Source organism: Cetorhinus maximus, chromosome 12 (assembly GCF_964194155.1).
Source record: "Cetorhinus maximus chromosome 12, sCetMax3.hap1.1, whole genome shotgun sequence".
In the NCBI taxonomy this organism is placed as follows: Eukaryota; Metazoa; Chordata; class Chondrichthyes; order Lamniformes; family Cetorhinidae; genus Cetorhinus; species Cetorhinus maximus.
Window position 1 is genome coordinate 20,885,835 of NC_135890.1, and position 14,365 is coordinate 20,900,199.

At 45.0% G+C, this 14,365-nt stretch overlaps 1 protein-coding gene across 2 annotated transcripts in view; it reads right to left on the minus strand.

Moving 5' to 3' along the window:
- Positions 1-1,272: 1,272 nt before the first annotated feature.
- shank3a (SH3 and multiple ankyrin repeat domains 3a) overlaps positions 1,273-14,365 on the minus strand; it is a 1,183,771-nt gene continuing 1,170,678 nt past the window's right edge. For both annotated transcript variants that reach the window (XM_078553129.1, XM_078553130.1), the window contains one exon: positions 1,273-2,497. In XM_078553129.1, coding sequence (XP_078409255.1) covers positions 1,942-2,497 — 556 coding nt within the window. In that variant the 3' untranslated portion in view covers positions 1,273-1,941. The remainder of the gene's footprint in view (positions 2,498-14,365) is intronic.

Consider the following 14,365-nt stretch of genomic DNA (forward strand, 5'->3'; position numbering starts at 1 on the left):
AAACCTCCAACATATTCCTCCTGCTCCCGACTTCAGCTGAATATCAACATATAGATGCTCTGACACTTATACTTACTGATTAACAACATTGGCAATCAGAGTTTTGGGCTATTTTTATAATCTAACAAAAAATATTTCAATTTAATCTTCAATCATTTCCACAAACTGTTAACAAGGATATGTGACAGCCTCTGTGGAGGGTTAACCAGTATCCTGGGTGAACAGAAAACTCCTTTCAGTTACACCTATTTCTAGGGATGTGATAAAGTGCAGAGTTACGAAAGAAAAAATCTTCAGTGCTCCTGTGATAACAAGTATGTATGTGTATGAGAATGGGAAAGACAGTATGCAAGAAAGACTGAGAGTTTGTGGGAGTGTGCGTCTGGATGAGATTGACAGACAGAGTGCTTGAGATGTGACAGAGAGTTTGTGTATGTTTGTATGTATGTTTGAATGTGTGTGTAAATGACAGGGTGTTTGTCGACAGTATCATACATACATGCAAAGTATGATATTGTGGTAAGAGTGTGTGTGCCTAAGAGAATGTCTGAGTGTGCATATGTGCCTAACTCTGTGCATGTGTGTATGTCTGTGAATGCATTTGTTTCCTTGGTATCCTGCTAGTGTATATTGTTGGAGCAACAAGCCCTCATTATACTGGTAACTCTTAAAAAAGGACCCTTGAAGTACAGTACATTTCAGTAAAGGGTAGCTACAAAGTGAGAGGGTCATGTTAGTCTTTAGTTTGTCCCACCATTGTTGGAGAAAATAAAAACAGGACTAGCAGTAGCAGGGGTTTGGGAAGAACTTGCAACTGAGTGGGAATGTTTTTGGACAGTATAATTAGCTGCAGTCATGTGGATACATGCCAGCCATGTGGGTACATGCCAGTCATATGGTTACATGCCAGTCATGTGGATACATGCCAGTCACGTGGGTCCATGCCAAGGGTTCCTGCTTATGTGTGCTTTTGTGAGACCAAAAATAAATTGTAGTTTTGAGCAAGCTTGGTACGGATGGAAGATGATGAGTTAATGTGCCAAAATGTCCGACAAGTTTCCTTGCTTTTGACTTATTCCTACAGCCCTGAAATTGCTGTGCGGTCTTCATTAAAACCATGTGTGAGAGAAAGAGGGAAAAAAGAGAGAAATCTCATTAACCAAGTCATTTGATTGGAAGATTCAATTTAACATTTTCTTATAATAGTATATATGTATAGTTTTAGTAAAATTATAACATAAAAACTTTTTTTATATTATTTTTGTTCAAATATATAATTGGTAAAAAGATGAGTATTCTGTTGATGGAATAGAACTAGGACGTTTTCCTATATCTCAAACTAGCATGTGGAGGGGATGCATTGCTATTTTGCTCTCTTCCCTTTGATTTATCATTGACCCCCCTCCCTTAACCTCAGGAAACAGGGGACTTTGAAATAAATTTATACAATTAAGAAAAGACTGGGTTTGATAGTAACTATTTTTAAACATTCTCCTAATGAAACACAACTCATCCAAAGTCTGAAGGGGATCTCTGTTCGCCTCTCTCAGGCTGTGCAACAATCCGTGGGCTCAAGGAAGAAAGCCAGAGATTCCCTTCACAAGCAACGATTATTTGAAGGCAACTGAATGAAATCTTCGCTGATTTTTTTTTCCTTGTTTATCTGAAAAACAACAAAAAAAAAAATTTGCGATTCTCACTGGAACCTTGGTCGAGCTTCAGTGGGAATGACACCAAGCAACATCCCATAATATTCATGCAACATTAACCATAGCAACGTCACTCAGATTTAGCTCTGCCCTTATCCACCATTCAGTGCAGTGTAATTTTTTTTTCTTTTAAAAAAAGGTCCCCCCTCCTCCCCCCCCAAAAAAACCCAGACCAGTTGAGAGCCCCACCCACCTCCCCCCCACCACCCCCTCCTCTCCCCCACCAGTGGAGCTAGCTGTCTATAAAATGTTTCAAAGCCCGTTCGATGTTCATTCGATGTCCCACTCTTGTGACTCCAAGTTCCACATAGTCATCTTTTGTCAAGGCGGGTAGGTGGGAGCCTTCTATCTCATTGTGTAAGAAGCTCTCTCTGTGTTCTGATAGGTTCAGACTGTCGAGCCAGTCCGCTACGTCGTACTTGTTCCACATCGCCATGGGTTTCTGGCAGAAGGGCTTAGGGGGGAGCAAGGAATGCATGGCGACGCCGGAGGGAGATGGGGATCGGCTGCGAGCACTGGCGCTCCGCACCACAAACCGCACCTCCTTCGGCTCATGGGGAATGTTGAGGCTGGAAGATTTCAGGATGGTGGGGGGGGTCTGCGTCGGGGTGGAGAGTGGCGAGGGCCTCGGCGAGCTGATGCCGGCTTCTGTCCTTGATTCGACGCCGGGCTTCCCAGGGCTCGGGGCCCGGCGGGTGACAGGCTGCCTGGAGCCAGGACGGATGGTGAATGTCGCCCCAAAGCTCCGCTGGGATATCGTGTTCAGCTCTCCTAAACTACTGAAAAGTCTGCGGATGAAAAGAGAAAGAAAGCAAAGAATTAGGAGTTGTCACGTCCAGGGTTTCACCCCAGTGACTCACCCAGGGCAACGTGCTCAAGTGTCAGCGCCTGTCTACACTGTGAAGCTGCCTTCGCAGTTTCGCTGTCCTGCATGAAGGAACTTACACTGAATTTTCACACTTGACAGACAACACCTGCTGAGGAGAGGCTGAGTTCAGAGTCTTTCCTGAAAATTTGGAACTCTCTTTCCCCCAAAAGCTGATGAGGCTGGGGATGAATTGAAAACTGCAAAACTGAGATCGACAAATTTTTTGTTAGGCAAGGTTATAAAGGAATATAGAACCAATACAGGGAAATAGAGTTGAGGTACAGACTAGCCGCAACCTAATTGACTGGTGGAAGAGGCTTGAGGTGTTGAATGGTCTCCTCCTGTTTTTATGTCTGGGGTCCCCCTCCACCCCCCCAAACAATTTTCTCTACTACCTCTCCTCTCCATTCTTGACAGTGACCTTGTGCAGGCATTTGACCGTGGAGGGAGATCACAGTCAAGGACCATCCAATCTTGATCCAACATCCAAACGAACATTCTCAAGCAGAGATTAATAGACAATAAATCAGCAAACCTTTTTGTTTTTGCTGCCTTTGTAGCCTGTAGCACTCAGCTCAATTGCAGTTTTCCTTCGCTGCCAACTAGTGTTGTAAGATCCCACGTCTGAGACCATGTTGTATGTTGGTTGTGACTGGCTAAGGAAGGATGGCTGAAACTTAGGTCTGAACTATAACTGGTTATTGGATAAATATGACTATATACAGATATACAAGATTAGGTGTTAATCTAAGCCATGAGCATTCTCCCTCTCGGCACTTGGTCATATGTCTCTTACGTCATCATATGGGCAGTACTGTTTCCCCAGTCCCACACATTAACCCTTCCAACCCTGAACACCCTAATACTACAACTAGTACCATTCAACTTAGCACGGTTTGGCAATGAATGTATGAGCTTCCTAGTGCAGCCCGAAAGCAGGGGAACATTATGACTGAAGTCTTCACAATATGCGAGTGAACATATTGAGGGAATATCAGCGGACTTGCTAGCGAACATACTACCGAATAAGCACCACGTGGTTTGTACCAGCTCTCACTCTGGTGTCTGTTGATGCCATTCCTGCATCTAATTATGCATCCAATTTTTTTTCACGGAAGGAGGCTAGCATTAGGAATAAAGTTGGAATGGAGCCGTGGGGTGAGTTAGCAGGAAAAGAGATTGAGTTGGACTTCCCCTGTGGGATTAAGAAATAATTAATTGGTTTCTGGAGGCAGATGAAATTGAGGGAGATACTGAGAAGGTGGGGCTTAGATCCATGAAGATGTGGTGGCAGTTATGTTAAACGTTTTTTTCCTGTTACAATGAAACTAGAAGCGCTAATAGAGTTTGGAATCTTAATGTTCCTTTTATCTCACCCAGAATTGAATGGTGTCTGTGCATATTAATGTGATTTGTTACATATGGTGATGTCACCAAGAGGTGGGACACACTCTGTTATTAAAAACAAAAACAAAAATACCTGGAAAAACTCAGCAGGTCTGGCAGCATCTGCGGAGAGGAATACAGTTAACGTTTCGAGTCCGCGTGACTCTTCAACAGAACTAAGGAAAAATAGAAAAGGGGTGAAATATAAGCTGGTTTAAGGGGGGGGGGAACAAGAAGAGCTACCACTGGCCTTCTATCCAGCTCTCCTTGTCCCACCCCCCCCTTAAACCAGCTTATATTTCACCTCTTTTCTATTTTTCCTTAGTTCTGTTGAAGAGTCATGCGGACTCGAAACATTAACTGTGTTCCTCTCCATAGATGCTGCCAGACCTGCTGAGTTTTTCCAGGTATTTTTGTTTTTGTTTTGGATTTCCAGCATCCGCAGTTTTTTGCTTTTACACTCTGTTATTATCTCATTTCAGGTTATCCAGCTGAGGTACAGTAAAGGGTGGTTACAGAGTAAAGTTTTACCTTCACTACTCCATCAACCCCCCCAACCAGATTTAGGTCCCATTTTGGAACTAGGCCGGCAATAATCCAACTCATTGTTCAAAGGCAAACCCAATAACAGAGCTCAGATTTGGTGTAGAGCCATGATTTAACAACAGACATCTTTTATCCTGGACTTGATAGGGTTGCGGTTGAGAGGCTGTTTCCTCTGGCTAGAGAGTCTAGAACCAGGGGGCATAGTCTCAGGATAAGGGGATAGGAGTGAGGTATGAAGACATTTCTTCTCTCAGGCAGTTGTGAATCTTTGGAGGGCTGTGGATGCTCAACTGCTGAGCAAATTCAAGACTGCGACTGAAAGAATGATGGACTCTAAGGAAATCAAAAGATATAGGAAGCGGGCAGGAAAATGGAGTTGAGTTCAAAGATCAGCCATGATTTTATTGAATGGTGGAGCAGGCTTGTAGGGGGCACCTGGCCTCCTATTTCTTATGTTCTAATAAGAGAATGCAGAGAGTTGGTTTAGCAGTTGCTGAGCTCCTGTCACAAGCATATTCTTCAGTTGGCTACACTGGGGATTTTCATTTGAAGGATAAATTCAGTCCTCCTTGTGGGGCTTGCTTACTTGCTAATTACTTCCTTCCTAATCTTAACTGCTTTGATTTAATCTGCCCAAGGCCTTACTATTGCCAACAGCTGTGATCTGGCTTCTTGTCCAGAATGTTGTCAAGGTTATGGTACTGAGAAGTTAAAATGTCATATTTTTACTTACATTAAGAGATGGAGTGATTAAAGGGCTTTTCAGTGATTTTTCTGGGTATATTTGGGTAGAATCCCAAGATATGGTTGATCTGGTGAATGATTGCTTTGCATCTGCAGTCCGTGCTGAGGTATCTAATAGAAGTGACACTAAAACTGGATTCATTGAAGTTGATGCAGAATGAGCCCTGGATTGGATTAGAACTCTTAATCAGGATCGGGTGGCAGGTATTGACCTAACTAAAAGAAATGGGGGCTATGTTATGCTAACTGCTGATTTAGTAATTTGTTGATACCTGAGATTGTTCCCATGAACTGTAAGGAGGCCCATGTGTTTCCTATATTGAGGATGTCCTAAGGTGCTTTACAGGCAATGAAATACTTTTGAAGTTTAGTAAGGAAATGCAGCACAGCAAGCTCCCAGAAACAGCAATGTGATAATGACCAGATAATCAATGTTTTCTTTTAGTGATCATTAATTGAGGAATACTGGCTAAGACAATGGGGATAACTCCCTTGCCCTTTTCTGAAATAGTGCCATGGGACCTTTTACTTCTCTCTGACAGATCAAATGCGGCCTCCGTTAAACATCTCAACCAAAAGGCAGCATATCAGAAACTGAAGCACTCCCTCAGTTCTGCAATGATTGGAATGTCAGCCTAGATATTTGTGCTCAAGTCTCTGAAGTGAGACTTGAACCAATAACCTTTTGACCTAGTGGCACAAATGCTACCAACTAAGTCACAGCTGATACTTAGATCATAGCTAATCTCTATCTCAACTCCAGGGGCTGAATTTTACAGGCCACCTGTGCGGGAAAACAGGCAGGTGGACCTGTAAATTAGGGTACCGTGCCATTGGCGACATACCTGCAGCTGGCCCACCTGCTCCTATGCCCTTCACGATTTTACGGTGGGCAGGGAGGCGTCGGGTGGGTCACCTGCCCGTGGCCCAATTGAGACCCTTAAGTGGGCAATTAAGGCCCAATTAAGGATCTCAACCTGCCAGTGCTCGGTGGGAGAGGCCTGTGCCCAATGTGTAGCCCAGCAGGTTTAACCCTGTGGGTTGCTGGTTAGTGAAAGTGGGAGTAGGTAACCTCCTTCCCGGACCCCTTTGTTAATCGGACGTCAGCGCCCCACCCCCACCCCCACAGTTATGCAATCCCATGCCCATCCTCCCCCACCACCCTGTCAAACATGTGCCTCACCCTCCTTACTGAGGCCTGTCAGACTGTCTCCAGTGAGAACTCAGACTTACCTGAATGCAAGAGTCTATCGCTGAATGCCACCTCCTTGGCCTACCTGCAGTACTAGCAGTGGCCACCTCACTTGCTTGGCACTGCTGGTGTGCAGAGCTTCCGGTCTCCGATTGGCCGGCAGCTCTATGAGGCAGAACATCCTCCTGGAAATGGTCAGAAGTCCCGCCTCATACTAATTAAAGACCCATCACCTGAAACGTTAAAGCGGGGTGAGCTGGCTAAGCAGAGGCGGGCTCTCCCCCGAAATTTATGCTGGCAAGTGGGGAACCTGCCCTCAGTGTAAAATCTAGCCCCATATCTCTCGATACTCTTATGTAACAAAAGTCTATTGATCTCAGTTTTGAAAGTTCCAATAGTCCCTCAGCACCCAAAAGTCTTTTAGAAGAGTGAGTTCCAGGTTTCTTCTATCCTTTTGTTTGAAAAATTGCTTCCTGGTTCTTGTTTTAATATTAAGACTCTGCCCTCTTGTTTTGGATTCTCTCAACCAGAGGAAATAGTTCCTCTCTCTGTACTCTACTGAATCCTTTTTACGTTTTAAGGATCTTGATTGGATCAGCTCTCAACCTTCTAAACTCGAGGGAATACAAACCAAGTTTATACTTATTTGAGCTGGATAGAGAGTGGAGGACTAAGGTAAATCAGTACCAAAAAAAACACAACTATGCTAGACATCAGGAAGCCCTTTGTTTACAGAGAACTGTCAACATCTGGAAGTGAGTGCAGATTTGTTGTAACCATTTGGAAAGAAAGTTGGAAGAGCTTCTTTAAGTGGAAGACTTTTTGAGATGTAGAAGATGGGTGGCTTAACTGCCATAGTAATTCCAGTCACCGTAGCACCATGATGTTTTGCTTGATTGCCTCAATAAGTTGTAGAGCCATTTCCTACTAACGCTTTCTCGTACTGGCCTATTTTCTGTTTGCCTATCTCAGATATCTCTGAGATCAGGGAGGAGGTCTGAATGTGGAGGGGATCTGAGTTTGTAAGGGGATAAAAGTGCGAGGTGTCTGACTGCGAGAGAGGGTCTGAGTGTAGGCAATACTGAGTGCAATAGGGGTGGGGTGTCTGAGTACAGGAGGGGTCTGAGTGCAGTGGGTGGGCCTGCTTCCTGAGAGGATCTGAATGCTAAGGTTGGGGAGGGATGCAACAGAGTTCAGGGGTCTGAGTGCCAGGTGAAACTGAGCGTAGGGGGATTGTGGGTGTGGAGGCAACCTGTGTGCAAGGTGGGGGCTGTGCTCATGGGGACGATACTGAGTGCAGTGGGGGATTGAATGTTGGGGTGGGTTAGATGTGGGGGAGGCCTCAGTTTGAGGGTAGCTGAATGTAAGAGGACATAGTTTGTGGAGGACTGAGTATGGAGCCCTTACCATTTAAAAATGCAACCATGATAGATTGAGGCAACTAATACTCTTGAAGCTCAGCTGTGGATATACTTTAGTCATCTCTCCCACACTCCATTCAGTCTTCCTTCATTACATATCCATCCAAAGGAAAAGTTGGATGGCTGATTCGTGGTCTCCCTCAACAGGAACAGGTATGAGGGAAGCCCAAGGTGGCCCAATCGGTGGGGCTGTTTCCTGGAAAGAGGGTGCCAAGTGCCCAGCCCAAGCTCGGTGCTTCCCTCCCCTTTTCACAATGATCACTTTCAAGGTCAGGAATTGTCCAAGCTTGAAATCAAAGGCACAGCACTTTCTGCCAGCCTGTGACGCTGCCTTATCCACCCACTTTCACTTCTAGCCTTCAGGTTATTTTAAATACACTGAACACCAGTACTTAGTATATCCTACAATACAGAGCAGATTTATAATGCACACAACACACTCAACATCCAGGAATTCAAACTCAGCACTCAACATTACCTGGGACAGAGCTAAAAGATACAAATTTCCCTTCGCATTAAAGGAGGCAGCAGCAGAGGATCTGAAAGGGGGCACCGCATATTTCCTCACCCATTTTTTAAAGTCAGTTATTATTTGCTTTGTTTTTATTGTTTCGATAATCTTGCATAAAACGCAGATAAGTTTGTTTTGAAGGGGCAATTTGGACCTCAAACACTCAGCACAATTGTGATGTTGATTACTCATTTAAAAGAAGATTTTTGTGTAGAGGTGTTAAAGTGTGACTGCGTTACAGCATGCTAGAAATATTGGGAGGTAACTTTTGACCTACTGGGGTAATTCTCTGAGCACGTGTGGGCTCGGGGAGGACACTGCTGCCTTTCCCGCTGTCACCCCATGTCAGAAAATTGTAGACACAGCACCGTTTGCACTCAGAAAGTGACCTTCAAATCCAAGAAAAGGTAATTACACTCAGTGAGATCAATAGTACTCAAGATAATAGAAAAGACGGAAGGTATTACTTCGTTTAAATCTGGGAGGAGAAACTTTCGGCAGAGATCTAACTGTCTCTAGGTTACAGGCAGGTAAGGAGACATGGACGGAGTGAGTTAATGACTCAGAATGTTACTTCCACCACACAAACAAAGAATTACATAAGAGGTTTGGCCTCCGACAAGCCCCATCACGTCGCTGGGTCTCGTAAACAGATTGGAGATTTTATTTGTCTTATTTTATTGCACCTGTTGGTCTGCAGTGAATATTTCACATGTGTAGCTTTTGCTTTCGAGTCTTCCTTGTCACCAAAATGAAGAATGAAAGTGCCAGGGATTGGAAGTCCCATCAAACCCTCCCAGGGCAGATACTGCACGAGTCATATATAGAGTAAAGCTCCTTCTACACTGTCCCATTAACATTCCCAGGGCAGGTGCAGCACTGGCTAGGATATGGAGTAAAGCTCCTTCTACAGTATCTCATCAAACACTCCAAGGTCAGGTACAGCATGAGTTAGATACTGAGTAAAGCTCCCTTGTATTGGTGAGCCCAAATTTGATTGAAGCTAAGTCAAACTCAATTAATTTAGAACCAATACAGGGGCTATATGAGGAGACTTTTATCCCATCAACATGTGCTGGATTATAACCCATGCCTGAGAGTCCAGGGAACAGAGTGCTGGGACAATTGATATCCAGGCCTGTGAATCCAGGGGCATTGAGCAGGCCCATTCAATATGCAGGTCTGTGAGTCTGTGGACAGTGTGCTGGCCCACTCGATAAACAGGTCTGTGAGTCTGTGGACAGTGTGCTGGCCCACTCGATAAGCAGGTCTGTGAGTCTGTGGACAGTGTGCTGGCCCACTCGATAAGCAGGTCTGTGAGTCTGTGGACAGTGTGCTGGCCCACTCGATAAACAGGTCTGTGAGTCTGTGGACAGTGTGCTGGCCCACTCGATAAACAGGTCTGTAAGTCTGTGGACAGTGTGCTGGCCCACTCGATAAGCAGGTCTGTGAGTCTGTGGACAATGTGCTGGCCCACTCGATAAGCAGGTTTGTTGGTCTGTGGACAGTGTGCTGGCCCACTCGATAAACAGGTCTGTGAGTCTGTGGACAGTGTGCTGGCCCACTCGATAAGCAGGTCTGTGAGTCTGTGGACAGTGTGCTGGCCCACTCGATAAGCAGGTCTGAGAGTCTGTGGACAGTGTGCTGGCCCACTCGATAAGCAGGTCTGTGAGTCTGTGGACAGTGTGCTGGCCCACTCAATATGCAGGTCTCTGAGTCTGTGGACAGTGTGCTGGCCCACTCGATAAGCAGGTCTGTGAGTCTGTGGACAGTGTGCTGGCCCACTCGATAAACAGGTCTGTGAGTCTGTGGACAGTGTGCTGGCTCACTCGATAAGCAGGTCTGTGAGTCTGTGGACAGTGTGCTGGCCCACTCGATAAGCAGGTCTGTGAGTCTGTGGACAGTGTGCTGGCCCACTCGATAAGCAGGTCTGTGAGTCTGTGGACAGTGTGCTGGCCCACTCGATAAACAGGTCTGTGAGTCTGTGGACAGTGTGCTGGCCCACTCGATAAACAGGTCTGTGAGTCTGTGGACAGTGTGCTGGCCCACTCGATAAGCAGGTCTGTGAGTCTGTGGACAATGTGCTGGCCCACTCGATAAGCAGGTTTGTTGGTCTGTGGACAGTGTGCTGGCCCACTCGATAAGCAGGTCTGTGAGTCTGTGGACAGTGTGCTGGCCCACTCGATAAGCAGGTCTGTGAGTCTGTGGACAGTGTGCTGGCCCACTCGATAAGCAGGTCTGTGAGTCTGTGGACAGTGTGCTGGCCCACTCGATAAGCAGGTCTGTGAGTCTGTGGACAGTGTGCTGGCCCACTCAATATGCAGGTCTCTGAGTCTGTGGACAGTGTGCTGGCCCACTCGATAAGCAGGTCTGTGAGTCTGTGGACAGTGTGCTGGCCCACTCGATAAACAGGTCTGTGAGTCTGTGGACAGTGTGCTGGCTCACTCGCTAAGCAGGTCTGTGAGTCTGTGGACAGTGTGCTGGCCCACTCGATAAGCAGGTCTGTGAGTCTGTGGACAGTGTGCTGGCCCACTCGATAAGCAGGTCTGAGAGTCTGTGGACAGTGTGCTGGCCCACTCGATAAGCAGGTCTGAGAGTCTGTGGACAGTGTGCTGGCCCACTCGATAAACAGGTCCATTCTGTGAACATGTGCAAGTGATAGGTCATTATCAGTAGTGGGGGGGTTGGGGGGTTCCAGGCACTGAAATTTGTTCTTAAATATTTGTTCACTTTCCTACAGGAAAGTGGCGGCTGATTGACTTGGTGGAGGACAGCCCGTGGAAGGGTTAGAAATAGCTCAAGTATAAAGGGGGAGAAAAACACAAAATCCACATGCACACACACAGTGAGTACAGTCCAACACTTCACCTTCACCATGGACAGCATTCACAGTCTACCAGACCGTAGCATTAAAACAATCCAAATAAAACAAAACCAAAGGGGGGGGGAATGGGATGTGGTGAATGGTTGGTTGTGAGCACTTACACAATTTGCTCACCCTCCTGAGGCTCGAGGTGATTCTAGACAGAGCACCACAACGCATGCACAGTGAGCGGAAAAAAAAGAGGCAATGAGAGAGAAATGTTAGCATCAATCCATGAATATGACCAGACATTTCCACTACAAACACTAACAGTAAACACTTCCATAAAAGACTTGCTTCACATCCCTTCAGAGTCTGAGTCTCGCTTCACCCCCTCCCACCTGTCCTTACATTGATGGCACTACATAAGAGGACTTGCATTAAACAGTAGCCTGTGACATGCTTGCTCTCACCTCAAGATGTAAAGGAGATTTAAAAGAGTGAGCACTGTGAAGGATTCTAGAACTCTACCTCACTATGTTTCCCAACATGGTTAGGGATGGTAGAGAATGGTCTAGAATTCCAATGGTGACTAAAGGCACTAAAAAACATCTGTGCAGGCCACTTGGTTCTAGAACTCCACCTCAAACAAGGAACGAGGCCTGGTTCTAGAACTTGTAGTCATCTTTGATGGAACCAGGTTCTAGTGCTGTTACTAAGGCCGCTGGATCGTACAACTTAGTGGCATGTTATTGTGAGTGCTAGACTCTGGAGTTTTGTTCTCAAGGAACTAGATTCAAGGGATTTTGAACTGTCATTAGGGACGTAGGTTCTAGTACACTCAGTCAGGAAGCTAGATTCTAGAATTCAGTGTCATCACTGAGTGCACTGGGACCTCCACTTTTGAGAATGAAATAAGAAAACGATTCAAAGCAAAAAGATAGCTAGGAATCTGGCACAACTCTAAAGGGAGTGCAGAAATAGAGAAACCTGGTGGTTCACATGAAGGTGGCAGGATGAGTCAATAAGGCTATTGAAAAAAAAAACATATGGGATCCTGAGTTTTATAAATAATGGATACAGTACAAGAACAAAGAAGTTATGCTAAACCTTTAAAAACCACTGGTTAGGCCTGAAGCTGGTGTTTTTTTGTTTAATTGTGGACACAAAACCTTAGGAAGCATGTAAAGGCTTTGGAGAGGGTACAGAGATTTACTAGAACAATGCCAGAAATGAAGGATTTAATTTATGGTGAAGAGACGAGAGAAGCTGAGGCTGTTCTTAGAGCAGAGAAGGTTAGGGGAGCTTTAATAGAGGTATTCAAAATTATAAATGGTTTTGATAAGGAAAAACTGTTTCCAGTGGCAGAAGGATCTGTAACTAGAAGACAAAGATTTAACATAATTGACAAAAGAACTAGAAGGAAATAAGGACAAAGTTTTTTATGCAGAGAGTTAGTATGAGCTGGATTGCACTGCCTTAAAGGGTGGTGAAGGCAGATTCAATAGTAACTTTAAAAAGGGAATAGGATAGATACTCAAGAAGGACGAATTTGCAGCATCATGAGGGAAGAGTAGGGTGAGTGGGACTAATTGGATAGCTCTTTCAGCATATTGGGCTGAATGGTCTCCTATGCTGTATGATTTTAAGGAACTGTGGGAATGGACACAGGAATTTAAAAAGAACGCAAAAGCAAAACACTGCAGATGCTGGAAATCTGAAATAAACACACATTCTGGAAATTCTTAGCAGGTCTGGAAGCATCAGAAATGACAAAAAGTCATTGACCTGAACCTTCTCTCTCCACAGATGGTGCCAGAGCTGCTGACTATTTCCGTGTTTCCTGTTTTTATTCGAGTTTAAACTGAAGTTGCCTGGGATGGGTTTCTAGGCTTAGAGGCAGGCTACAAAGCAGGGTAATAGGTAAAACTCAAGAGAACTCTGTTTCTTTGTGTGTGTGTGTGTGTGTGTGTGTACCTTGTGTGTTTAACAACGTGTTTTAGCTTCCGTACTCCCAGCAGCAGCTTCTCTTGCATCTGTGGAACATTTCCATTCCATTCCAGGCTGGCTATTGGGAATTATGTGCCGTGCAGCTGCACCGTTTGGGAACTGCAGTGAGCCGTCAATTCACTTTATGCGGCGAACCATAACAACTGTAGGCTATTGTCTGAGCTGTCCCTTGAATGTGAACTTGGGAAGTAGAGATATTGGTGTAGTAATGGGATTCTGTGGAAGAGTGGGCTAGACTGGATACTTCCATTCATAAGAAACATTTCTATTCGCTCCAAAAATTAATTACAAATGGAATGTATGAACTTTTCATCCAATCTTCAAGCTCACTGTTGTCCTGCCAACCATGCTAATCAAGAGTTTATGTCAAGGCCATTTTGCCCCTGTGCCTCTGGCATCAGGTAGGATCGTGTAGGGTATGTGTGTGTTTGTAGGGTCTGAGTGTGTTGAGTATAGCAGTCAAACAGAGTACCGTTGTCCTATCTCTGTCCCATGTTGAACAATAACATTTTGGGAGAAAAGAAGTTGAGATCTGAAGGGACTTTGAAACAAGTCTAATCTGATCTTAAGATTCCCTGTTGGCAAATGAGGCAAACATTAGCAGCCAAGATCTTTAAACAGCCAAAGCCATGATATGTTCTCAGTGAATGGTGTATCCCAGAGGGAGATCCATGCTAACCATATCACACACAAATGCAACAGTTACACATTATCAAGGAAATAAGGTTCCAGGTAAGAATGTGCGATTTTTAAATATTTAGATAATAATCCAAAATATCATCAGGCATTCCTTTCCAAAAGCCCGTGTTGCTGTCATGTTCTATTGTCAGTATGATGCCATTGGCTATGGTGGGTGTGAGGCTGGCAGTATCACTGTATCAGTTTATTTATTACTGTAGGATTTTCTGAATTTATTCCCCATGGATTAGATGAACAGGGATGAGCCTATATCATTGGCACCTATTTCATGACTTTGGGGTCAGTTGTAGCTCGTCCCACCTTCAACTCAACTTTTTCATCTGGCTTGTCGCTTCACATGACTTTTAGCCCAAATGGGTTATTGACCATGCTGAGACTCAGCGCCATTCAGGGTCCTGCCTGGTTGTGAGTTATTGACTGCGCTAGGACTCAGCACTCATCCTTTTTCACTGCACTCCAGTGTAAGAACTCAAGCA